The sequence below is a fragment of the Lissotriton helveticus genome, chromosome 7 (genome assembly GCF_964261635.1).
Source record: "Lissotriton helveticus chromosome 7, aLisHel1.1, whole genome shotgun sequence".
NCBI lineage: Eukaryota > Metazoa > Chordata > Amphibia > Caudata > Salamandridae > Lissotriton > Lissotriton helveticus.
The window spans coordinates 1,186,637,925-1,186,663,186 of record NC_136068.1 but is presented as its reverse complement, the minus strand read 5'-3'; the positions used below and the strand labels follow the sequence as shown (position 1 = coordinate 1,186,663,186).

Here is a 25,262-nt window from a genome sequence, read left to right as displayed (position 1 = left end):
CATGTCACAGATTCCATATTTTAAAAGGAGGAAACCAGGAAATAGTAGGAGCAAGCTTTACTTTTTGTACAGGAGACACAGCAGTGGGTATTACTGAGACTGCAAAATTAGACTTTTGTAATTTGTTGCACATCGGTATCTCACCTGTTTTTGTGTTTTTTTACTGAAACAGAGTACTGTTGTGAGTTAAAGAGTTGTGATCTCATCTACTTAGGCCAACAGGTTTTCTACAATCAGTAAAAAGAATGTATATTTTATGGTTACGTCTCTGACCTTTAAATAGATCCAGTCTGCCCGGCAAGGTTATTAAAAAGGCAAAATTTAACATCAGTATGAGAGTGAGATCTATTTACAGAAAGAGGGCTACTAGCATCCACACTTTGAAATTTTTCACAAAGCGATATTTCTCTTTTCAGGCGCATGGTATGAGCCTCTTTGGTCTTCAATTATACAATGATTTCCAGTTAAAACTCTTGGAATAGTATAATTTGTTTGAAGTTTTAGACTGCAGTGCGACAAAAGCACTAACTCCAAATGTGCTAAAAACACGTTTCTCTTATATGCAGTGTTACTTTTTTGCACCAAATTCATACATATATCTTGGCACATGAATAATTGTTGTATCTTTATCTTGGCATTATATCCTGACACCAATCTTCTAATTACACATTTATCTTTTCATCATAAACCTAATAAACATTTTCCACCAGGTTCCTGATTGCAGATGTACTTTGGAACCATAAACCCAACTGCAGATTAATTTTGGCCTTCGAGTCACATTACTTTTCCCATGTACAACTGTTGAGGTCCTAAGTACCTGGGCCCTCAATCAGAATTTGTAGACTGCGCGGGCAGCAGTCACCCCTGGGGGTATCTGGGGGCTGGGGTGCAAGGTTTCCATCGAAAAGTCAGGTCTTGAGGAAACAGCGAAATGGCCGTTCATTTTGGGAGCACAATAATCCTGGTCAGTGTGTTAGCCAACAGTAAGCACAGGACACGCCAAGTAACTGTATTTTTACCCAATTGAGGATATTTAGGCAATTTATTTAAATTTTGGAGTAACATGAGAGAAGACTGATATTCATTTAAAAGTTTATGGTCAAACCTATTTATTTCCGATATTTTTGACAACAGTGTTTTCTTTACAGGAAAACGTTTCCGTCTAGATTGTGTTTACCACGGAAGTATGCTAAAGAAAACGGTACTACTTTCATTAGACTGGCCTTCTAATAGCCACTTTAGAAGCTACCAATACTTACTCCATCTACAGTTTTTCATATTTTTGCAACGTAATGATATTGCTACAAGCTACATAATAATAAAATATCATTACAGCATCTATTCTCAGATTATTTAATGAAAACCTGTCTCCCCAGCTTTTGCTTTATTTGGTCAATAGGTTCCACAAGGAGATATTGGGAAACATTAAATAACTTGATTGAAATACTGGTTGTGCTTAAACAACAGACGGCAATTTTGTTATTAAGTTAGGAAAACACGGGTACTATCTATACAGCTAGTATTCGAAAAAGGTAAGAAAACACATTTAAACATTTCTCGCACTGAAAGGACTATTGGAACCCAGTTCAGACTTTACAACTGTCTAGTAATAATACAAAAAAAATCATTTGGGCAGTAATGGAAAGCTTCAATGAGAGGCATTTCTTGTCTCGCTGTTATATTGCACATAAACTCATGGTCCAGATTGACAAACCCCTGCTTTACTAAAAGTCAGAAATTGGTTCCTAGAAACTTCCCCTACGTTTGGAGGATTTTAAAAAATGAGGGATTCCCACATATCGTCACATATTTTACTAAATTACTAGACGTATATCAGCAACCGTGTACTAAAACACACAAGAATAATTAGGGCAGGAATGAAAACGCTTAGAACAATCAGTAAGAAGCATTTCTTGTCTCATTGTTGCATTTCACAAAAGCTCAGGGTTCCGATTCCCACAGTCCCACTTTACAAAAAGTCAGAAATCAATTTCTGCAAGTTTGCTATCAAATTTGAGGCAGATTAAAAAAAACGGGGTGGAAGGATTCCCAATCACAGCACCATCCTACAACCTTATAAACTGCTCACTTTCAATAATACCTAGACTGGCCAATCAAATCTGCATGAATACGAAATGGGAAGAACTGTACTGCATACTTAATTATTTTCTCTTTTTTTGCCACATAGAGCATGTTATTCCCATTCTGATAATGTCCTACATCTAATAAAATATGACGGTGTTCTCTACTCGTTACCACCATGTACAGTGATTTAACTCATTTTAGGAGCACATTTGTGAGTGTTTTAATGATCTTTCATAAGGTTTGCGACTCCCCACAAACCCAAGAGTCTGTGAGCATCAAATGCATTTAACATGGACACACTTCGGGAAGACTCCTGTGCGGTCCCAATTGTAAACTGAACAACAGTAGTAAGTCTGCTATACTGTTGGGTCTTCCACCATCACATAGATTAAATTACCTATTTAGAAATACCTCTCTCTTTCTATCATACTGTCCTTAATCTCCCAGCAAGTCATTGTAAAGGGGTTCAGTTAAACATGTATACCAAGTACCTGTAACTACTGCAACACCAACCATGTTTGGCTGGTGCCTCATAACAGATACGCTAATGTACTGGTCTATAAAAAAAAATATTAAATACTTTAAATTAAAAAAATGTTTTTGCTTTTTACAAAACAAATCATCATTTGTCCCTGGGTGTTTATCCAAATCATGTAGGTTCATCAACCGCAGGTCTTATGCAAGATTAAATCCCAAAGCACATATTACACATACACACATTATTGAAGGAGAAATTATACATTTGCTCAATTATTGCTGACTGTTCTGACAAAAAGAATTCAATACACATCGTACTAGACTTGCATTATCCTGTAACACCACCCTACGTAACACGTGGAATAACTGCAAATCGGAAGCAAGTTGGGGAGGGGGGGGTCGTTAAAATGTTCCATTAATTTTACTTGGTGTTCCCAAAAATTAAAACAAGGGAAGGGCGGTAGAAATGTAAGTCATGGCTACAATGAAAAAGTTCATGTGCAAGAATATTTTCACTGTTTACTTCTCTATATAAGTGAATACCGTCTACAAATAAAAAAACAAGCATTTGCAATGCAATAGGTCTTGCATTTACGCTATTTGGAGCTATTGGCATTGTAAATGGCAATGCGTTTTATTCATGTTTCAAACACCAAAACATAAATAAAAGGCATTGTCATTTACAATGTCAATAGCTGAAACTCGGGTAAATGCAAGACCTGTTACATTGCAAATGTTTGTTGTAAATCGGGTGTAAGATCAAGCCGTGCCAAGATGATGGTTAGGTTTCAGTGATTATGTAGTATTTGAACAGCTTTTCCAGTGCGCAAGACCAAAACTCTCAGTCTTGTTTGTAAATGCCTGCTGCAATGCTGTTGGGGACAGGGGCACTTGTCAGGTCTGCTCTTCCGAATCAGATTTGCTATTCTCCTTTCATTGAAGGTAGTCACATATTTGCTCAGTTATGAGCCAGCCCCAGTGCTCGTGAGGATTTCCAGCTAGTGGTGTAGCAATTTAAGGAAACCCTCCCGACAGTGTTGTTAGTGTAGACAGTTAATGGCTGCAAAATTGTTAAAGTAGAAGATTGAAGAGGGCGTGCAGCAGTCCTTAGGAGAGATGCTGGTCTGTGTGATGGTTACACCACCTGATTGCCGAAAGCTACTTGCCTGGTTAAGGAGGGGCAACGGAGGATCTTGTTCAAATTTCTTTTTTTCTAATGCCATAGGAAATCAAGGGTTTTTTTGGAAAGGAGGGGCACTATATTCCAGGGCCGAAGAATGTTGGTCGATGGCGATTTTCTGCCCAACTGCAAATGCCAGTTTCTTGATTTGTAAAAAGCCCTCAATCGTTACTGTTTGACTAGTGGTCTTTTGAATCTTGGCGAAGTCGCGGATATATTGGTAGAATTGAGTCTGAAAGGCTGATTGAGCACCTAACCATGCTGCTCTCCCTTAGCTCCCACTTGCCCTTCCCCTAGAGGAGCGGGTGTAGGCGTTAGAGGGGGCTGAAGTGAAGGATCCGTTACCTCCTCCCTGGTGGGAGAGAGGGCTGAACCTTCATGAAAACAAATATTCACAGGTTTTTTTCGGAGCCCCTGCCATGCCGAGAAGATGTTGTTATAAGACAGAGGTGATGGCGAGACTAACGTTGAGGCTGACCTGCCGGCCATGGCTGGTGGGGGCTTTCGCCCAGCGCTGGGTGTCTGGGTCTCAGACCCAAGGGGCAGGGTGGTGCACCTAGGTGGGGGCCAATGAAATCAGGGAGGGCAAGGACTATGTGGCACATGCAATGCGTTGAGCACTGGCCATGGAGCAGAGTTGTTCTGGTCTTCCTGGGCACGGCTGCGCAGACCTAATTAAGCCCCCTCAATCAGGCCAGCCAGGCATAGCAACTCCCCAGACACGCTGCGCTGCGCCACTTACCTGTGTCTTAAAACCTGGCAGGGGGCAGTGAGGTGCGCTGGAGTGAGGGGCAGCAGAATGGTGGTCGGGTATGGCTGCTTGCATTTCTGTCAGGGAAGGGGCCAGGCTGCGGTTGCGGAATGGCGAAAGATTGCATGCGGGGCACACTGGGAAGCCCGCAAACTGCACTCAGCTCTAGCTGAGCCACTTCCGCAGTGCTCCCGGGGGGACAACCATGCAGCGGCTGAGTGCAACGGCAGTGCTTGCACGAAGCGGAGCTTACTCAGCAGGGATGGCACTCCTCAGGCGGTTCCGGCTGTCACAGCGCTGCCCTCACCACCTCCGCAGATGCTGGAAGCAGAATATCGGATATGCCGGAACTGGAAAACCGACGTGACCAGCAGCAGTAGCTAACAAGTCCGTTACCATATGAAGAGCGTTCTCACAGCGCCGAATCAGAGAGCCGGACTAGCGCGTGCAAGGCAGCGTGACAAAGCTTTTGATAAGAAACTTCGTTACGACAGCCGCAATACAGGCGAGCCAGTCCGGGTGGGCAGGCCCAAAAAGACAAAAGGGAGGCAACACAGATAGCTCATTTCTAATGGCAGGCCACCGTTTAGCATAAACAGTGATGCCAGCCAATGGAAATGAGGGACGTGGCTTAAAAGCCCTTTTCTAGAAGTTCTCATTAGCAATAAATCTCGCTGAGCGAGCTGCGCATGTGCGCAGCAACGCTAGGCGAGACCTAACAAAGATATGTTAAAAAAAATGGATTGCTAACAGTTGAACGTGATTTTGTCACACATTTTTACAAAAAAAGTGTCAGTAAAAATAGACAGTGTAGTTGCTTGAATTATGTAATGGGAGCCTGAATCCATGCAGTTGGAATTAAAGTTGAGAACAGCATCAGACTAGAGCATGAGCAATGTCAAGAGAATAAAGAATAATGATGGGACATGAACAGATTCCTGAGAGATGCGGGAGAATTCTGAGAGATGTGGGAGAAGAGAGTAGAGCAGAGACAGTGAGAAAGCCTCGAAACTAGCAGACCGTATTCCCTTAAACTGCCAGAGGTTCCTGAAGCTGGTCACCAGGAGATGCCCTAAGTAAGACAGTTCAATACAGAGACACCGGATGGGGAGTCTCCTCTGTACTGCTCAGAGCAAGGGCTACCTGGATGTAACTAATTCATGACACCTAAATTGACCAAGAGGTATACCTTGATGTAGTAGTATAAGCACCAGGATTCCCTGTGTTTTGGGAACCACAGAGCAAATATCACAGACAATGCAAATTAATATGATTTTGCGAGCAATATGGAAAATAGTCGCTGTTAAGGCAACAATTCAAGTCTACAGAGGCGACACGATTAATGGTAGTAATTAATGAAGCAAAGCATTGGTTTTATTATACTTGGGGGAGAAGGCTTATTTCCAAAGGGTGGCAGTCACCTTACAAAGGGAGCGAAAGATCATGTGTAAAGTCGAAGTACTCTCAAGGGAATCTAGAATGAGTGTGATCAATTTATTGTAGACAATAACTGAAACAACAAACAAGTGACCACCATCGTATATGCACTCCTTAGGTAGGTTTGTACATGTCAACATTAATTCATATTCATTCTAATAATATTATTTAACACTTCAAAATGCAATTTGTAGAACACAAATATAGTAGAGCACTGAGTAATGCTTCTTTTAGTCTCTTTCAGTTGTTCCAAACATTGTCTCATGGTGTACAGCCAACACGATTTGCACCCTGGTGGCGCGCAGGCCTTGAGGTTTTTTCAAGAACTACATAGTAGTGTACTCATTAGCTCAAGTTTATACCACTGACTGTTTGAAGAAGTCTTATTTGTGGAAAATGTTTGTACTCACTTGAACAGTGAACATGCATTGTGAAGTCAACTCTGTGAGGTCTAATAAATGTGAGAAGTTCATAAAGAGGAAATACAGGTGAATAGTAAGCATGCACTGATAATTGTTGTAGGTTATGCTAAAGTTCAAATATCGAGGTAGAATCAACTTTTGAGAGATGTTGGCTGTCTAGAGAGAATCAAGTAGCTAGGTTCATAAAAATGGGAGTAAAAGAAGTCAAATACCAAACGTTGAAGAGAGGCTCTGAATAGCAGTGGTTCTATTTGGTTCTAGGATTGAGGTCTAAATGGGGAAACAAAGAGGAAATAATTCAGGACATTGCCACTGTATTAGTGGGTGTTTGGCTGAAATTAGAATGAGTATTCAGGAATTCGACTGTCATCTGCTGTGGTGGGCACTGGGGAGAGAACTTGCCTCTAGTAGAATTTTGGATCTGGTTGTCAGTAGTTGGGGTGTTTTAGCCTTAAACTTGATGCTACAAAGTAAAATCCAAGGTTGTCTATGTTGGACAGATGAGAACAGTGTTCCAGTTAGCATGCGGTACAGGGCATGTGGTATTTCATTTAACTTATTTCTTCCATCACTGAAATCAGGGTCTGGGATGGATTCCTCAAGAAGTAATATTTAACCTAAATTGTTTTTAGATTGCAGTGCATAACAGTTAAGGAAGGGTTCAAACTCCAACTACTCTTTGTTAATCAAATTAGCTTGCAGCTAATTCCACTATTTAATATGCCTTCGCCACCTCAACAAAAATACATATATATATATATATTTTTTTTTTTTTTAAATCAGAACCACAAAAACACATGGATGCGATATAAAGGAATAACTGTGAATGAACTAGACTAATTCCCATAAGGGAAATGTTTTTGACCTTTGAAGTACAGAAATTTTGTGAAGTGTATTTGTATAGCACCGTCCCCAAATGTATAGGGGCCCTATTCACTTCCGGATGTGAGTGCCATTTAACAACCTGAGATTCTCGCTGACCAGAGACAAACTAATCTCTTGATACTGTATTATCAGACTAATGTATTGTTTAGGGTTGCATTATATTGGATAGCTGCCAGCTAGATCCCGCTGAGAATCTGTTTGGAGCATTAGGTCCATGGATGTGTATCAAAGGACACAGCCGTTTGTTATATTGTACACATCAATGTTATTGCAGTAGACATGTATGTGGTATTCGTATTTCAACCTGGTAGGGGTACGCAAAATCTACATAACGGGCACATATACACACAGATGTACCAGGCATGTTCGGGGTGTGATGTTGGTGATTCCATTCTGACCAGCTGACAATATACATGTCGGGTATGTAAACATATCACTGGTCTCAACGAAAGATACATTTCTCAAAGTTATTCTTATTTTCAAAACATATTTTTCATATACAATATATACAATCACAAAAATATATAACTTACCCCTAAACAAAATACCACCATACAACACCTATTAATTATTCAAACCATTATTTGATAAAAAAACAACCCACACATTCAATGCTTTCTCACCACCGTTACACATTCACAACCGAATCATAACCCTCTCCGCACATTCATCCACAAACCCACGGGCTGCCCCAATAGAATTTACAATTTGCACACAAAGGGGGCTCACCCCGAGGGAAAGCTAAAGCGTAACCCCACAACAGAAAATGTTTCAGTCAACTAAACTGCACCGCAATATAATGAACACTGTTAAACACCAGACTGTGTGTGAATTGTCAACATCCACTTCAATTGGAATGTATTTGCTTGACTTTTGGGGGGGGGGGGGGGGGGGGCGCAAGGTCGACGTGTTTCGAACCCTGTAAATTGTCAGGGCTCTCCTCAGGACCATGCAACTCTTAGTTAGACTATGCATGTCGTTGCGAAGTCCAATTTCTACACTCAGGCAAAAAGGAGCTTCAACAAATGGGGTCCCCGTTATTCTTGTGGATAGATCAGGTGTATAGGTGTATTCCACTACACAGGCAGTCAGTGGCGAGGGACGAAATAGATCGAAGTTTAGCATGAAGGTTGCTCCAGCCGGTAACAACCTGATATCAGCGAGAAACGCTGTTCCTGGCAGCAAGACGGCGTCTGTAGATCGTCGTTGCACTTCACCGGTGTGAGGTGAACTACCACATTGTCTCACGGTACCTAGCACCGCGGAAGTGCAACGTTGATCTACAGACGTTGTGTGAATAATGGTGCATGGATTAGTGTCTAATCAATACAGTTTTTTTGTGTGAAATATGAACAACCCTTGATACCGATGTATTGGGAGTGTTAAACTGATCACCGTAAATGAGCCAATGGCCACCAGCAAAGAGAACCATGAATTATTCAATAAGAATTGGCTGTTCTTGCACCCAGAAGAGTCAGGGCTTCTAATAAACAGTTGATGCACTGTATAAAACAGCACAGAAATAAATAGGAATGGAAAACGTCTGAAAGCAAGGTCCCAGCTAAATACTCTAGTGACCCAAACACACCAAAATTTAAATGTCCGAGGCCCATCGCTTTCCCCTGAAAGTACTTTAACGCAGTCCCTTAACTAGGCAGGTCCCGTCACTTCTCAGCATAGGTGTAATACTTTTTAAATTGGAGAGTGCCTGCACTTTTCAGAAGCAAGAAGGTACTCTGCTATAGGGTACCTGCACTTCTATTTTACCAAGCACTGCTCTAATGTGATAGCCGTATATGGTGATCACATGCTGGAAAAACCCAAGGACTTGGACAGGGGAGTCGAGGAGTAATGAAGAGGGGCCAAGATACAAATGGTGTACGCAGTTTAAGAGAGCATTCTTCCTAATGTTAACAATGTACGTGCAAAGCATGCTTGATCGCATGAATTGTATGGCTGATGACAAGAATGAGAGTTAGTTGTTGAAGTGAATTACAAAAACGTCTGAGACATACCAGAGACATGACATAACGGTATCCAACGTTGTGTAGCAAATTTCAAGGTGTTGACAACAAAATTAAAACATAAAACAAAAGCTTTTGGAAATTCACACATGAAAGCTCAAACACACAAATGACAGAAACAGATACATTTAAAACCCCAAGTTATAAAAATCAAAACAAACTATTCATGAAACTCTACCAGAACCAGGCCTCAAAACACAGAAGATAATCATATCTTTGTTTTGTTCCAAAAATATTCAAAACTTTTTGGACAATTCTGAAATGTTATTGCAATTAAATGTGAGTGGTCATACTCCAGCATCTGCACCATACATATCAGCCTGCCCAATTCAAACCGCTAAATAAAAGAACACGGCAAGCCCCACAAACCATACCCAGCATTACTCAGGAATTACTGTGCCTCCATTAAACAAGGTGTGGCACAGGGTTAACATAGTCTGTCACAACCATCACACAAAACCCCAGCAAGACCTGAAAAAGAATACTTCATATTGTTGTACTTGGTGGTAATCAATGTGCCTATTGATTAGGTCATCGCCGATATCAAAGGACCTTTTTAGGTCTCGCCTACACAGCGCACATGCGCTGGCAACCTTTAGCCGTCGTACAGCTCTTTTTCCAAGCACATACACGTGCTTGTGGCGGCATACAGCTTGCTGGAGTGCGCAGCGGCGCACCACAAGCACAAGTGTGTGCTTGGAAAAAGAGCAGACTGTGTGCGCGCGCGCCACAAACACACACGCGCGCGCGCGATGCTTGTTCTCTGACTTGCAGTCTTCCAGGGAGCAGGAACAGTTAAGTAAACAGCCTGCGAGAGTATGCGGTTATTCAAACAATGACAAATCTCGAGCAGTGCCTGGGCTGGCTTTCGAGCCCTCGAGAGGGATCACTCTTAGCGAGATTCCGACTTCGAACCATACGATCTCTACTCTGCTTCCCCTTGGGCCAATACGAAACGGACTCAGTTTTAGTCTGTCCCTGTGGTGCAAACTCTTGAGATTTTTGTTTTTGTAAATATTAATCAGCAGCGTACTCGTAAACATTTAAAACCAATTTTAAAAATGTATGGGCTTAGTCAATGCAAGCCAGCATTGTTCTTTTTACGAACGTATTGTTGCCTAATATTCAGGTTTGCTTTAGCGTCAGTAGTTTTCTTAAAATCATCAATTTTTTTTTAACAGAAAATGTCATCTGTATGAGTGAATATTACTATCCACGTTTTTATATTTGAAATGGATTAGGTACAACTTGTGTTGCTTTTCTTTATTTTTTAATAATCGAATAAAGTTTTTGATGATGCGGACTTGTACCTTAGTTAAAGGAAATTAAATCGTATTACAAAGAAAATGTGCATCAAATATCTTAACCGTAAGAAGAAACCAGGCTCACATTAAGGAAGATAAAGGTGGCCCTCATCCTCGGAAGAGATGGAAAAAAAACTAAGGAAGAAATATAATACCAACATCTATGGACTTCAGTTTCATACAGAAAGCCGCTCACCTACAGCAACGCGAAACAGGTTATGGAAAGGCTAAACAAAGCATACCTTCAAGGAGAGCCTGAATATATTTCAAAGATGACGGGTTGAGCTGTACAAGAGAGCATCATATTGGGCATTGCGTTTCACACAGATGCCGTGGCTTAAGGCAGGCAGGTGAGCATGTACTCCCATCAGGTTGAACAGGTGGAACTTTGGGTGACCTTGACTTCAGGTGACCTTGACACTGGAAGAGCAAAGCTGGTGTCTGAGCCTGCATGAGAGACCAGGCCTATTAACAGTTATGTAGTTGCTAGATAAAAAAGTACACACACCGACCAAACACATGACTGCAGCATTTAAAAAAAATATATAGAAAAAAAGGAAGAAAAAAAAATAAAAGACCACAAATCAAATTACGTTACTCATGCGGTAACCACGGTCATGGTTGGAACCCTTCACTTCCATGCCGCAAAATGAAACTTCGTATTTCACTTTGTCCTTTGTGGTCGTTACAGTCCACTGGATACAGTGCCGGGCTTGAGCACATATTTTAGAAACTGTTCTCGTCACCCAGCTATGGCTTGGGCTCACAGACCCCAGAAACAAGCCTAACAGAAAGAATAGGATACAAAAACAGAACTTAGGACAAAGGAGAAACTGACAGACCAACAAACCTTGCAGAGTTTCACTGGCATGCAGAAGCAGCAATAGGGGGTCGCCAGCCAAGATCTAAAGACGCTTTAAAAAAAAAAGATGCCCAACTCGAAGGAGTCTATATTGTGTGTGGGGAAGGCGGGGTTCGTTAAAAAAAAAAAAAGCATACTTCACTGCCTTTATGCTGTCAGTGAAGTGAGTTTCTTACTTTGTCTCATGGCCAATCACAGCCCTTTAAGTTTGCCAGGAAGAAACAGGCCACAAACAAGTCCTTCTTCGGCGAAAAGCCATCACACAGTCATTCTTGCAAATAAATATAGGGCGGACAAGCAGTTCGGACGTCTAGGGCACAAGCTTCTGCAGCCTCTAAATAACACCAAGAAAGCAGTGTCTGATAGCTGGCTGCACAAACCACTACAACACAGTAGGAGGGGCTATCAGAGGAACTTTACTGAGGGAATCGGGACAAAAGGTTAGGTGCCCTCTCACCAAGCACTGGAAACGAGAGAAGGCATAGCATTGCTTGAGGTACAAGGTTTAACACAGAAGAGGTAGAGAAACAGCAGTGCCCAGACACTGCCAAGAAGTGCTGCGTGGCAAGGAAAGCAACTAAAGAGGGGTGTTACAGATCAGAACTTGAGGCCAACAAGTCATAAGTGTCCTTGCGTGCAGCCGAGTAGTTCTACAAAATTACCTGTCAGAGGAGTTGAGCACTCCATAACTATGCATAGCATGTCAGCCGGTATGTCTGCTTTGAGCTTAAAATAGGTTTAATAGTGAAAAGAAATGGGCTACATCGGTAGATGCTATTTAAGTCCTGCATCGATGTTTGTGGCCCACAGACAGTTGCAGGAGCACAAGCACAGCAGAAGAGCAACAAGCATTGGCATAGCCAATAGGTCTCACCTTTGGGACCTTATAAGTATTTAGTTATGCAGCACAACATGAGCTTAATAGGACTACTGATAAATTAATATATAGATCCAACACAGTCAGGTATAAGACATTCTTGAAAGGCCCAGTCTTACAGTAACAGATGTGTTCTTTCTAGAAGACTACAACCAAGTTTCAGACTATAAACCTGAGTTCCACCCTAGGAAAGGTGCAAAATCAACTTGGATTACTTCCACTCTAACCTTCTACAACCACACTGATGATACTGGAAGCCTCGTAAAGCAGGATAACCTATAGGCCCTAAACATCTTCGGACTAGACCACTGTCAATGAGCCACTGACTAATGGATGCCGAGGAATCACCATAAAGTCCTCCAAAACAGAGATCCTAGCCTGCGGAGAATGGAAGAACAACCAGCCTACAACCATCTGGGCTGACACTCAGCACGCCATCAGTGACACCGACGAAAGCGAGAAACCTGGAAGTGATCATGGAATACAATGCATTCCAAAAACCTTATGCGAACCAAGTCAGAAAAATTGTCTTCGGCACAGTGCACTGGCTTCAAATTACACAGTTTCATGGAGACTGCTAATTCACACTTCGTGGACAATGTCCTCTTGACCATAGAGGAAGATGACCCTTGCCTACTGATACTGCTGGACCTCTTAGCTGCCTTCAACATTTGACCATTCCACACCATAAGCACCATGGAGTCACAAATGGAATTCACCAGCAATGTAATTTACTGGTTGTCAACCTCCCTTTCCAACTAATACCAGTTTGCTCACATGGGAAGGTCCAAGTCACAATAGATTACAATCACCTGCGGAGTTCCCCAGGGTGCCATTCAGACTACAGTCATCTTCAAACTTTACATAGAGCTAGCTGTTTGGTACTCTACTAACCGATAACAGCATAAAGATTCACTAGTATGCTAATGATACACAACTATTTGAAAGTCTCATCTGCTTTAGATATTTAATGCCTCAAACACTGCCTGATCATCTAGACGTTGATGTCCAGGAGCTACCTAAAGCTCTACCCAGCAAAGACAGAAATCTTGATATTTTACATGAACAGGACTCTCCAGACCACCGCCAGTGGGCCACATCCAGCCAGCGACAAGATTTTATGCAGCAACATGACACACACTGGTCGTGTACATAGCCATGTGCATGAGGCATGGTGCATGACTGAGCTTGCTGCTGCCTTGTCTGTCACTGGGAGGGCGGATCCCGGATCAAGAATACCTTCTCCTCCGCCTATCCCGGACATGGCCAGTTGTGGCAATAACAGAAGCACACTGTCCTAGGCAGGGAACATGCCAGCTGCTGACCCCAGACACTGAGGGGAGGAGGACTCTACTGCTGTTGCTCCAAGGGAATGTACTCTTACTGCACTAACATGGAGACCACCTCGAGGAGCGTCGCCTTTCGGAGACTCAGCGAGCAGTGTAAGTCGGTCCTGCTTGGCGTGTGGGCTGCTCCTGTGGTGCTCCAAGGTTGTTATGTGACCAACTGGAGGCTGTGCTGCTGCCTTTGTTTACCCAATGTGCTGCCATTCCGTTAGTTCAGTTCACCCTCACTGCAGGGCGCAGTCTTGTAACTGCAAGTCCTGAATTTTTATAGCCAACAGTATGCTGCATTCTGGGGCTTGAAGTTTCACTGTAATGCTATAAACGTGGTTCAAAAATCCCTGCATGAAAACAAAGCAGGCCTGGTTTGAGGTGTCACACCTAACATGGAGCCACTTAGAAGCTGTGTGCATGCACGGATATTGGTGGTGGTTTGCTCTGGGATCTTTACAGCTGCAGCTCTATGGAGAGCAGTCCCTTTGTCATATGCAGTTTCTCATAACATGCATAGTGCCAAATGACCTCCTGAGGACTTGCCCGTCACTTTGCATTTTGGGGTTTGTATATCAGTTTCTGTGATTAGCTGTGCATCCAAAAAGTCCTGCCATTCACAGTACTGTTGGCTAAATAAAAGGACTTCCTGACTGTGTGCACATTAAAAAGGGACTGATCTCGTGTTAGGAAAGAACACAAATCAGTTGACTTGTCGAAGCATTGGCAGTGCCCTTCTAGAGCAGGTTATTCAGTTACAATATTGATGCAGGCGACTGGTGCACTGGACAATAAAAGTAATACTTTGTTAGATACAGCGTAACACTGTTTCAGTATTTAAAATTAATTAATAAATGAATAGCATGTTTTTCTTATCTACAGTTAATTTATTATTTTGTCAGAGCATTTGCTAATGTCTGACATTTTTACTCATATCATTTCTCAGTTTAAGCGCGGCATTGTTTCTTTGTTATTGCCACATAACTCTTTTGTACTTAATCATTTCATGCCGATTACAAAAGATATCCAAGTAAACCGTATTCATTCAAATTGTATTGATTCATTTATAAAACAGTTCCGCCCGTGAATAATTGTAAGCCCTTGTACTAAAAAGTTTGGAGACCCTTGGACAAGAAAAGTGAACAAGAAACAGTACAAATATGGCTCCATTACATGAATCTAAACTATCTCGAACACCAACTTTCAAAGAATGCCAAGTCACTTGATTCACCTTCAACACCACCTCAACATCAAGTAACACACAGCCAAAAAACAGAGATAGCCTGGTACCGGCTCGCTTATCTATAGAAAGTAAAACCATTTCTTCCAGAAAGAGACTTCAGAACTGCAGTTCAAGCCCTTGTACTCTTGCATCTGGATGGTGGCAACGCACTGCTTCCAGATTCCACACTGCCACCCATTAAGGACAGTCTACGCAACACAGCACGTTTCATCTAGGGCCTGAAGAAATGTGAAAATCGCCACCCCTACCCTGATGGAACTCCAATGGCTTTCATAGCAGACCCGCACCATCATCAAAACCAGCTGAATCATTTACAAACCCAAAACGACCAGCATCCCTGCATGTCTTGCAGACCAGCTCCCCACCTCTGGTGGTTCTTAGCAAATCCACAGCCAAAAAGCCATCAGACTGCAGACTAAGAAGGGTAAAAAAAAAATGCAGCAGGCATTTTCTTTCTATGAACCCAACATCTAGAACAACATACATGTATTCATCAGGGCGGCCACAACACTACTCCAATCTAGAAAAGAAAAAAAAAAAAGTTGAAAACGCACCTCTTTAAAGAACAGTACATCAAAATGTCAACCATCCACAGTTGAGCAACCTCTCCCATCACTCGTTGACTTTATGCTGGTCTTCGACCTAGTACAGTGTTACGGTGCCTTTTGGATAGGTTTTCAAAATAGAAATACCATAAAGATACACACATACCACACAAAGTTTAAATGAATTCACTTGTTTAGGCTGCCCTTAGTAACTTCAAGGCCCCAACACTCTTAATGTGCTCTCTTGACTATGAAATGGACTGTACCTAGGGGGCAGTTTTAATTGATTAGAAGAGCTCAAAGATCCCAAAATACATCCGCAAGATGACTACCGCACCTTCACCTTTGTAGCCACATCGAACAAGCCCTCGAAGCACTCTGAATTGCTCACAAGGCCAGGGCAAAGGATATTTCTAGACCACCACCTTGGCTGATCAGCCCTTTATGAAAGAACAATTCTGCAGCTTAGCGTTTTGAATTTAAATTACACCTCAACATTCTTTCAGCTCCTCTTGTACAAATCGCTGCATTATTCGGACAGTAGAATAAATAATTTAACAAACACTATGTGAAATATAAACTGTCTCTAGGTGTACCCAACACACCACTGGTGTTACACAACAAACAGTCATCCAAAATACAGAGCGGTATCCCGGTGGTGATGGATCTAGATAATGCAGCATTGTAATGGTATCTTTCAAATTAGAGTGTATTAATCACTATCGTCATGCTCTCGATACAAGCCTTAGGCAAAACAATTAATGCAGTACCCAAATCCGTATTTGCAGATACAGGGAGAGAAAAGCACTTATAGCTCAGCCAATTTTTCTGCAATTCAAGACAACTCTCTAAATTGAGGCTCGTTTAAAGAATTTTAGGTATGTTAGAAGGGAGTCAATGCTTTTAAAGAGCAAAAGTGAACAAGGAGGAGGGGGGCTTTAAAATGTTACATCGACGCAATAGGCTTAAAATGTGCTTCAGTATGTCATTAGAGTTCACAAAACCCAGACCCAAGTAAACTGCTTGACACTTAAAAAGGTACGCCAACCATTTCTGAGAACTTTATGAAGGTCTAAAAAAGAATCAATCCTGTGCTGCAAAACGAATCCGTGGCTAAATATTTGATTTGGCTCCTGAAGATGGGCTGAAAGTTGGGCATTAGCTCCAGGCCAGTTCCTGGACATAGATCAAGCAGTACTCTGTCATTTCTGCAGTCAGTCAAAACAATGTTTCCAGTGCAAGCTTGTAATGTTTGGGCCTTGAAAAACGTGCTAATTGAATACAGTTCTACCAGCTCATTTATTTAAGTTTGCCTCGCTGTTTATAAACACATGAGCAACACATTTAACTTTAATTTATAGCTTTTGTATCCTTACTTGTCATTTCACCTCTTTGGAATTGGACTGGAAACCACAGTTGTCAACATAAACGCAACAGGGACATTAACTTGCTTATAAATGTAATTAAAAAGTCTATTCAACAGCTGCCCATATCATACTCACTCAAAGTGATTGTTTTTCTTAATCGATTCAAAACAAACAATTATAAGCATAGCAGCTGCAAAGAGCTTATTTTGGGAAAGATATCCATAGGCTGGGTCACAGTGAGAGGTCCACTAAAAAGGTCATGTCCTAACCGCTTCGATTGCATTAAGAGTCAGTGGTTGGAGAAGTGTGTCTCACTGGTTAGAGCGGCAGACTCTGAAGCAGAGATCAGGCCCGGGACCAGGGTTCAAGTCCCGACGCGGCAGGGTCTTGAGCTCAATGTCCGCGGACTCGATAATTCTCGCCTCGGCGCCTACTCTAACCATGGGTCCCACGCTGCAACTCTGGGCAATAGCTTGCTTAATCTCCACAATGGCCCCTACAACACTGGGATGCCTGGCTTCACCTTGGGGGTGCCCAGGAGGGGCATCTCACAGGGAGAGCCAGGAAGGGTTCCACAACGTTATACAGCGCCGGGACGGCCCGTTGGGGCAGCTGTGCGCTTTACAAAATACACTACATTTGCATATAGCCACTGAACTGCAACTTACACATAAAACATCAATCTTAAGCTTTGCTCATTGCACTAGTGATCTAAGGCCTAGATGTGCAAAGAACTGTTTCACAAAACATGGTTGCAAATTGCAACCCGACTTTTTCAAATCTATTCTAATTTTGCCAACCAACATCAGGCTGGTTCATAAAAGAGGAAGTGGGAAGCAAATTTATACAAGCTGTCAACTTCCACTAGAAAATGAGAGTTCCTTAATGCACTGCCCTACAAAACAATGGGCTAATTACATACAATACTGTTAACATCTTCTGTTGAGATATTTGAAACATGTGTAACAAAGTTTAAAAGATAACTGGGCCGACACCAACAATTCGGCATTCTATTGGCGTTTCAAATCAACAGACCGATTCTATGTGCATTATTAACATAACCAAGCTATTGTGCCCTTAGCGTGCCAGACACGGAGCAAGCTTGTGTTCTATATAGACTCTGGCAAGGAAAATGGCTTGACATTAACGCAGCCCAAGTCATGATGAAAGAAGTACTAAGGTGTGCGCTTGATAAGTTGTGACTGAGCAAACGTTTCAACTATTTTTGAAATGCAATTACAACAATCTGAAAATATCATGTGACTGGAACAGCCTAAGCAATATTAGAAGTACAGTAATTGGTACTACCTATATAGAAATTCTACTTTGAGAAAGGGGACGGCGTGAAGCTTGCTGACAGACTGTGTTACATAATAGATTTTACAGCAAGACATCTTCACGAGCACCAAAGATGAAAAAACAAATGTGACAAACAGAAACTAATCAGAAGCAACGCATCTCCGAGCCTCTTTGCTGTTCTTACAACAGTCCATTTATTTACCTTTGCATCACAGTAGATTATAGGTTTGCCCTCAATCTAGTTTTCGCTCAATGAATTAAAAATGTATTCCATCTACAGTGAAAAGAAATTTGAGGGGTTTCAATTAAAAATTAACAAGGACATGTTTTTAGCTGTGTATGGGTTGCTCGCTTCTAATGCCTCATTAGAACGATTAAGGTGAAACCAAGGACAACTAATCACATACCCATTACATTCATATATATAGTACCCACTCTGTTACAACGTATTGCCCATTGTTTATTGAATGCACTTATGCAGACGATGCACAACTGATGATTGCTCTTGATGGGCACAAAGATCAGACTAACCAGTTCCACCTTGCTCTATCACCTTTCGGAGATGGCAGCCTGGATGTCCAACCACTGTTTGAAACTAAACGCAGACAAATCGGAGATTCTGCTCTTTGGAGGAGCACATTTAGCCTGGAATGCAACATGGTGGCCCTCATCATTGTGTAATGCACCCGCCCCCAAATAGGTTGCAAAAAATCTAAGCATATTCATCAACAGTGCACTCACCATGCAGGACCATGTACAAGAACTCTGTGGAAAAATCTTTGCGACACTAAAGTTGCTAAAAAGACTCTTTCAATGGATTCACATAGAGTGTAGGAGAACCATTCTCCAAGCCTTACTTATAAGCAGGTTGGACAACAGGAAAGCACTTTTCGTGGGCATGGCAGACTACCTCTTCACTCGATTGCAGTTGGTCCAGAATGTGGCTGCCACGCTGGTCTGTAACAAGAGCAAATACAGCTCAGATTCAGAAAGCATGGGGACAATCCATTGGCTCCCTGTGCGTCAAAGAGCCAAATTTAAACTGCTAAGCCATGCGCACAAAGTCTTACACCATCTTGGCACCAGAATTCTACAAGACAGAGTTCAATTCTATGCACCCACACAGAATTTGAGGTCGTGAAATCAGGGACCTGCAAAAACTAAACGTATCAAGAAGACCAGGGAAGGAGGTTGTGCTTTTTCACACCTAGCAGCGACCCACTGGAATGAACTTCTGGCTTACTGATGACTACCTGACATTCAGGAAAAAAATGTAACGCATTTGTTTCCTAGGAACTGACTAGCAACCTAGAGACGGTCTTCCAGAACCCCTCCCTCACTTAGGATGTGCTCTCCTTAGCGCCATGATATCCTATGGATGAATGTCGCGCTGTATAAATAAATAAATGCTACTGTACTCTTTTTTAACCTATTTAGCTACATTATGTGTAGCTCCCACACTTGCGAGCCATAATCTGTTTTATTGAATTATATCTTGTTTTACCCATGTTTGTTTTATTTGACCTCTTAAAATAAGGAATTTGTCTTGTAATGTGTAACTGAAAACTTGGCATAGTGTAAAACTATTCTAAAAGTTCATATAGATACAAGAAGAAGCACCGCAGTCTATGAAAGTTCACAAAAGGAGGAAATACTACTAAAAAAAAAAAAATCCTTGGTGGTTCCAGAATAATGATAACCGCATGTAAATAACCTACCATGAGAATTCATCATGGATATGTTGATCATCAATGAAGACATTAAGTACAAAGTTCAAATCAAACATGGGGTACATCTGTATCATTTAGCATGCCAAACGCCTGTAAAGGAAATTTACAAGGGAATCAGATTTTAATAACAGAATAACCCAGGATAAGTTATTTTCATTGGTACGGTGCAACCAATAGCTTTCAGAATAGATAAACCAATTAAGAGAATATATATATATATATATATATATATATATATATATATATCTCAATCTGAGCAAATTTAGAGTGTCGTGGTGTTGAGGGTGCTCTAAACAGGAGCTGCCTTCCACCTAAACTTGGGAACTACCCAGAGTTCGCTCCTCTATCTATATATAAATGTTTCTCCATGTGTCACAGTAGAAAAGGGACAAATCCATTTTCAACGCAAAATGCGCCATTTTGAAGTGTTCAATTCTAACCTTAATCAGTATTGCTCACTAATTGTTCCAATACAATTATTCCTCAGAGGAATCAGATTTTTATAACAGAAAAAACCATGATCAGTTATTTTCACTGGTACAGTGCAACCAATAGCTTTCAGAATAGATAAACCAATGAACATTAAGATAGTGTGTATATATATATATATATATATATATATATATATATATATATCTCAATCTGAGCAAATTTAGAGTGTCGTGGTGTTGAGGGTGCTCTAAACAGGAGCTGCCTTCCACCTAAACTTGGGAACTACCCAGAGTTCGCTCCTCTATCTATATATAAATGTTTCTCCATGTGTCACAGTAGAAAAGGGACAAATCCATTTTCAACGCAAAATGCGCCATTTTGAAGTGTTCAATTCTAACCTTAATCAGTATTGCTCACTAATTGTTCCAATACAATTATTCCTCAGAGGAATCAGATTTTTATAACAGAAAAAACCATGATCAGTTATTTTCACTGGTACAGTGCAACCAATAGCTTTCAGAATAGATAAACCAATGAACATTAAGATAGTGTGTATATATATATATATATATATATATATATATATATATATATACACATATACATACACATACATATATATAAGCACACACACACAGGTTTGAAATTATTGATACAGACATAAGAGGGAATGAAGATCTTTTTAAAGTACAGTTAGATGGTAACCTTTAGTATTGTATACAATTTTGAATTTGAGTGTTAGATATTGTTTTCAATGTGCGTGTAGGTATTTTACAGCCCTAATGAAGTTCTCAACAGAACGAAACGCAATGGCTGGCTTGGTATTATTTTGAATTGAAAATATAATAATTGAGACAAGGTTTTATTTCTATTGACAAAGCTGGTGTTTTTTCTTTTTGAACATGTACCTTTGAAGAAGACTTATGAACTAATATATTGACATTCCCATTCTACCATCTGAAAAAAAACTATTACTCATACAATAAGAATATATGAGTGCTATGCACATGTGAAGATGGTTTATTAAGTTCAGTTGTTCATCACAAATTGAAGGGGGTCCCTAAGCAGCTGGTCTCTTGGTTATAAAGCACCTAACTTACTATTGTACTTAAATTGAACTTGTGTACAGTCACTGTTCTTTACCACCGCTGCTTTGTGTAAATTATGGTCATTGTGTAAAGCCCTCTGCACCTTCTGGGACCTGGCTGCGGTGAATAGAATCGCTAATAAATAAAACAAATAATTATGGCAACAGTGGCCAGTATAGATGAATGGATGTTACTCTAAATGGTCCATAGAACTAGGTCTAAGCATCCCAAGAGACTGAAGACAAGAAACCAAACTCTCCACTTTCACCTGGCTTTGAAACAGCTTTTTGTTAAAAGTTATGTTGAGGATATCTTTAGTCACCAATGCCCAGACTTTCTTATTGAATGCATCGCTATTGGAAAGTGATGTTTTTAAAGAAAGCAGGATTCCCTGCTAAATGTGTATTAAATGGAAAAGAGGATTTTAATTCCATGGATTGCATTTAGGAAGAAGTTTGGGTCATAGCTGCAACTGGTGAGAAGTTTCCGTTTGAGATTGAAAAACTGGCTAAACCATCAACATAACGCCTAAAAGAATAAAAGAAAGAACAGGCGAAAGCTGTGGAAGCTACCACAAAGAAACTTTTCCATTTCCTAATAGAAAACTACATGACCGGGGGATCTAGAGTTTCTATGGGGATTGAGGGGGGTTTTCCTCCATATCCAGGTGCACAGCATTATTTGCGATCATCATCAAATGTTATCAACAGTTGTCGAGTTTCAGTAATGATTGTTCCTTATAATCCAGAGATTTAATGTCATCTTATTTATTTTTGTTGTTCAAATCACTCGTGCGACATGTATATTTCACCAGTTTCTCATGCCCAGATATGCCCATCCGAGCCTTTGTCTGGACACGCCATAAAACATAAAACATCCTCGGTTGCGAAATTGTTGTTACCCAATGCATTTCGGGCTATAAACATTAGCCCTTCCTCAGGAGTTCACTAAAAATGAAAAAAACATCGCCATTAAAAAGTAGCCTCAACCCGCTATTTTCGACATTACATGTTATTTTACACAAACTGCAATACTATCTTCTCAGAATCATCCTTGTTCAGCACTTTCCCTCTAAACGCGGTGCGCTATGCTACCGCTATTTCGCTTAAAAAGAACCATCATTTTAACCTCCTACCCTTCATATTAAGATGTTAACCCTTACATTCACTACAAATCCTTCATTAAATCACCAAGTCTCCCGCCCTAAAATCGGGGGATCTAGAGGCATCAAACGGCAACTTGGTTAGAGACAGGTCAAGCTTCACACTACTTCCACACAGCTGGCACCGTTTAGAAAAGTTCAGTTCCAACGGACAGACACTTACTTAAAGAATAATGCTGTGAAACGTATGCCCCCAAAATGTTACGACTAGTGCTCAGAATAGAAGTGCCAAGTCCTGAATATTTCTACCCACTGGGTTTAAACAATAAAAAAAAAATGTAAAAGCTGTGAGCAGGGTTGACTCAGTCCTCGGTATTTAACAGTAAGTCACACCTAATCAATGAAAAGTATTTGAACTATGTACACACAAAAAAACTTTCTTTTTGGGGGACGGGAGGCAATCAACTGAGACAATTTAGGACCTAACATACATTTTTTAAGCAGGGTGGTGAAAGGGAGGTGTCAATGTCTTGATTTAGAACTAGAACCAAACTGTAAAATGTAGTGAACTACAACGGGCGAGATACGTTTTAGGAAGAAAGGCACTTTATCTGCGTAAAACAAGAAACGTTAAAACACAACTAGCGCTTCATACCCGACGAGGCTACTTAGATTTTTAAGCGTGTAAGTTTCAAAGTCCACTGTTTTATTTTCAACACCTAATTGAAACCACCTTTCGCTTACCAAAATCAAGTGGATGAAAAGAGCCTATGGAAGAGTTACAAGAGAATTTTATGCAACAGTCATAGGCATAAATGCAAATTAACAACACATTTTGTAACTTTTACAAACTTTGAACAAAAATGTATTTAGAAATATTAAAGGTCTGTCTGGCGATTACAATTCCCACACAACAACATGGGAGGTGCATATGTTGGAGTGGAGTTTATAGCTATAAGGACTCTTATAAGAAATGTAAGCCAGTAGGTTAAAGAACCCTAGGTGAGGATGCTCTCAAACGTTTTGGAAGTAAAGTGTTGTGAAAACAAACGAGTTAACAGGTTAGAAAAGGAAAGAGCCCCCTGCGCCCGGGCACTCGCAGAGACGGAAGTTTAGGCAGGACACGCCGCATCGCTTCCTACCTGTCAGGCGCAGCTTCACGGGCCCGTTCCTCCGGACTCCCTGGTTAGACATGTCCCGGCTCGCACTGCTTGTGCAGGGACCCGGCGGAGGGCGCCCCAGCCCGGTCAGGGGGCGCGCCGCTCTCCGGGGCGCGGACTCCCCTCGCTTTGGGCAGGGCCTGGTTAGTAATGGAGACAGAGCGGCGGCCGCATTGGCCCGGATGTGCATCGCGCCGCCATAGGAGGAAGGAGAGCGTCTCTGCGAGGGGAAGACACGGAGGCCGCGCAATCCCTGTATGTGTGTCTGTGCGGAGGAAGGAGGAGCCAGTCGGCCCTCCTCCAAAACAACCAGATTATCCTCTTCGCTGCTCCACTTTACCCCCAACGCGCCGTGCCGGTTTCTCTTTCAAAAACGCGACTTTTTATTTCGTTTTTACTGCACAGTGACGCTTCTCACTAACGTGAGGTGTTTGTTTTCGCCTCTGCCGCTTTATTCCTCCCGGCTCCAGACGTTAGCCATTTTATACGTCTTTTCGGGCGATAAAAAGGGTGTCCTCTGAGGTACTGCCTTTCACGCTGGTGCCATTTTCTCTCGGGCACGGAAAGCCCGTTGCGCGCCCTTTCTTGTCACCCCCCCTTGTTTGCAGACACAGTCCTCCTCGGGCCCGTCCTCCTCCTGGTCACAGCTGCTGGATTCAGTGAGGCGGCGACTGAAAGGCCTCGCTGACATCACTGGGCTGGAGCCGAGGGGGGAGGAAGGCTTGGGAAGAGGAGGGAGGCGTTGGCAGCATCGCCACGGGGCAGAGATCATGCGACGAAGATACCAGGAGCCCCGTCAGTGCTTCCTCTTTCCTTCCACATTCCTCGCTGTCTCCCCGACCCAGACAGCGCCTGGTCTGCGGTTCAACCGCCCAGCACGTCCGCTGCTGTATTTTTAGACTCCGTTCTTTCGTACAGCAGATTTTTTTTGTTTTTGTTTTGATTTCAGGTGCCTGCATACGTTAAGCTAGATGTGCTTCCTTTCCCAAAGCTATGTCTTGTATAGTCCTCAGGAGTACATCCCAGATACTTAACGCATGTCTCTATAAGTGATTTTAAAACAGGGGGAGGGAGGCGACACCAGGGATGAAGTAGTGGGCCACCTACAACGGGCAATTCTGAAGATTGCGCGCACGTGCACAAACAAGTACAGTAATTTTCCAGTATTCTTAAAAAAATTGTAATTTATTGTTTTTTGTAAAGGGTAGTGCTACTAGAAAGTTGCTCATAGGGCTTAACTTTGAAGAGGGAGATGAACGAGGAAATATACTTTGGAATGTAAATCATAATAGTTGTTGGTAGAGATGAACCTTAAAGTTTTGCAGAATTTTTAGTAGTCTACTTCCAGTAGAAGGAGCAGAGTCCCTGATGGTAAAGCTTCGAATGGCAGTGGCTTTTAAGATGGAGTGAGAAGGAGGATTAGAAACAGAATGATGAATGAACATAGCTTTATCACAAATAAATACAACCGTAGGAGCAACTGAAAGGGTAACGTGTAATACCAACATTCCATACACTCCCATAGAACACTTACCAACGTTTGTGAGACTACCACTCAAATATAAACATCGCACTCATACCTCCCCTTTACGCACATTCATAAACACATCACACATCCATACATATTTATAAATAACTAAATCCCTAAATAAAACGAA

At 41.7% G+C, this 25,262-nt stretch overlaps 1 protein-coding gene across 3 annotated transcripts in view; it reads right to left on the bottom strand.

The window, feature by feature from the left end:
- SMURF2 (SMAD specific E3 ubiquitin protein ligase 2) overlaps positions 1–24,447 on the bottom strand; it is a 1,185,768-nt gene extending 1,161,321 nt beyond the window's left edge. For 2 of the 3 annotated variants that reach the window (XM_078654335.1, XM_078654337.1), the window contains exon 1: positions 23,587–24,447. In XM_078654335.1, the coding sequence (XP_078510461.1) occupies positions 23,587–23,794 (208 nt within the window). In that variant the 5' untranslated portion in view covers positions 23,795–24,447. Of the gene's footprint in view, positions 1–18,949; positions 19,050–23,586 lie in introns of all 3 variants that reach the window. The other variant, XM_078654336.1, reaches the window with a different exon arrangement.
- Between the last annotated feature and the right edge of the window lie 815 nt (positions 24,448–25,262).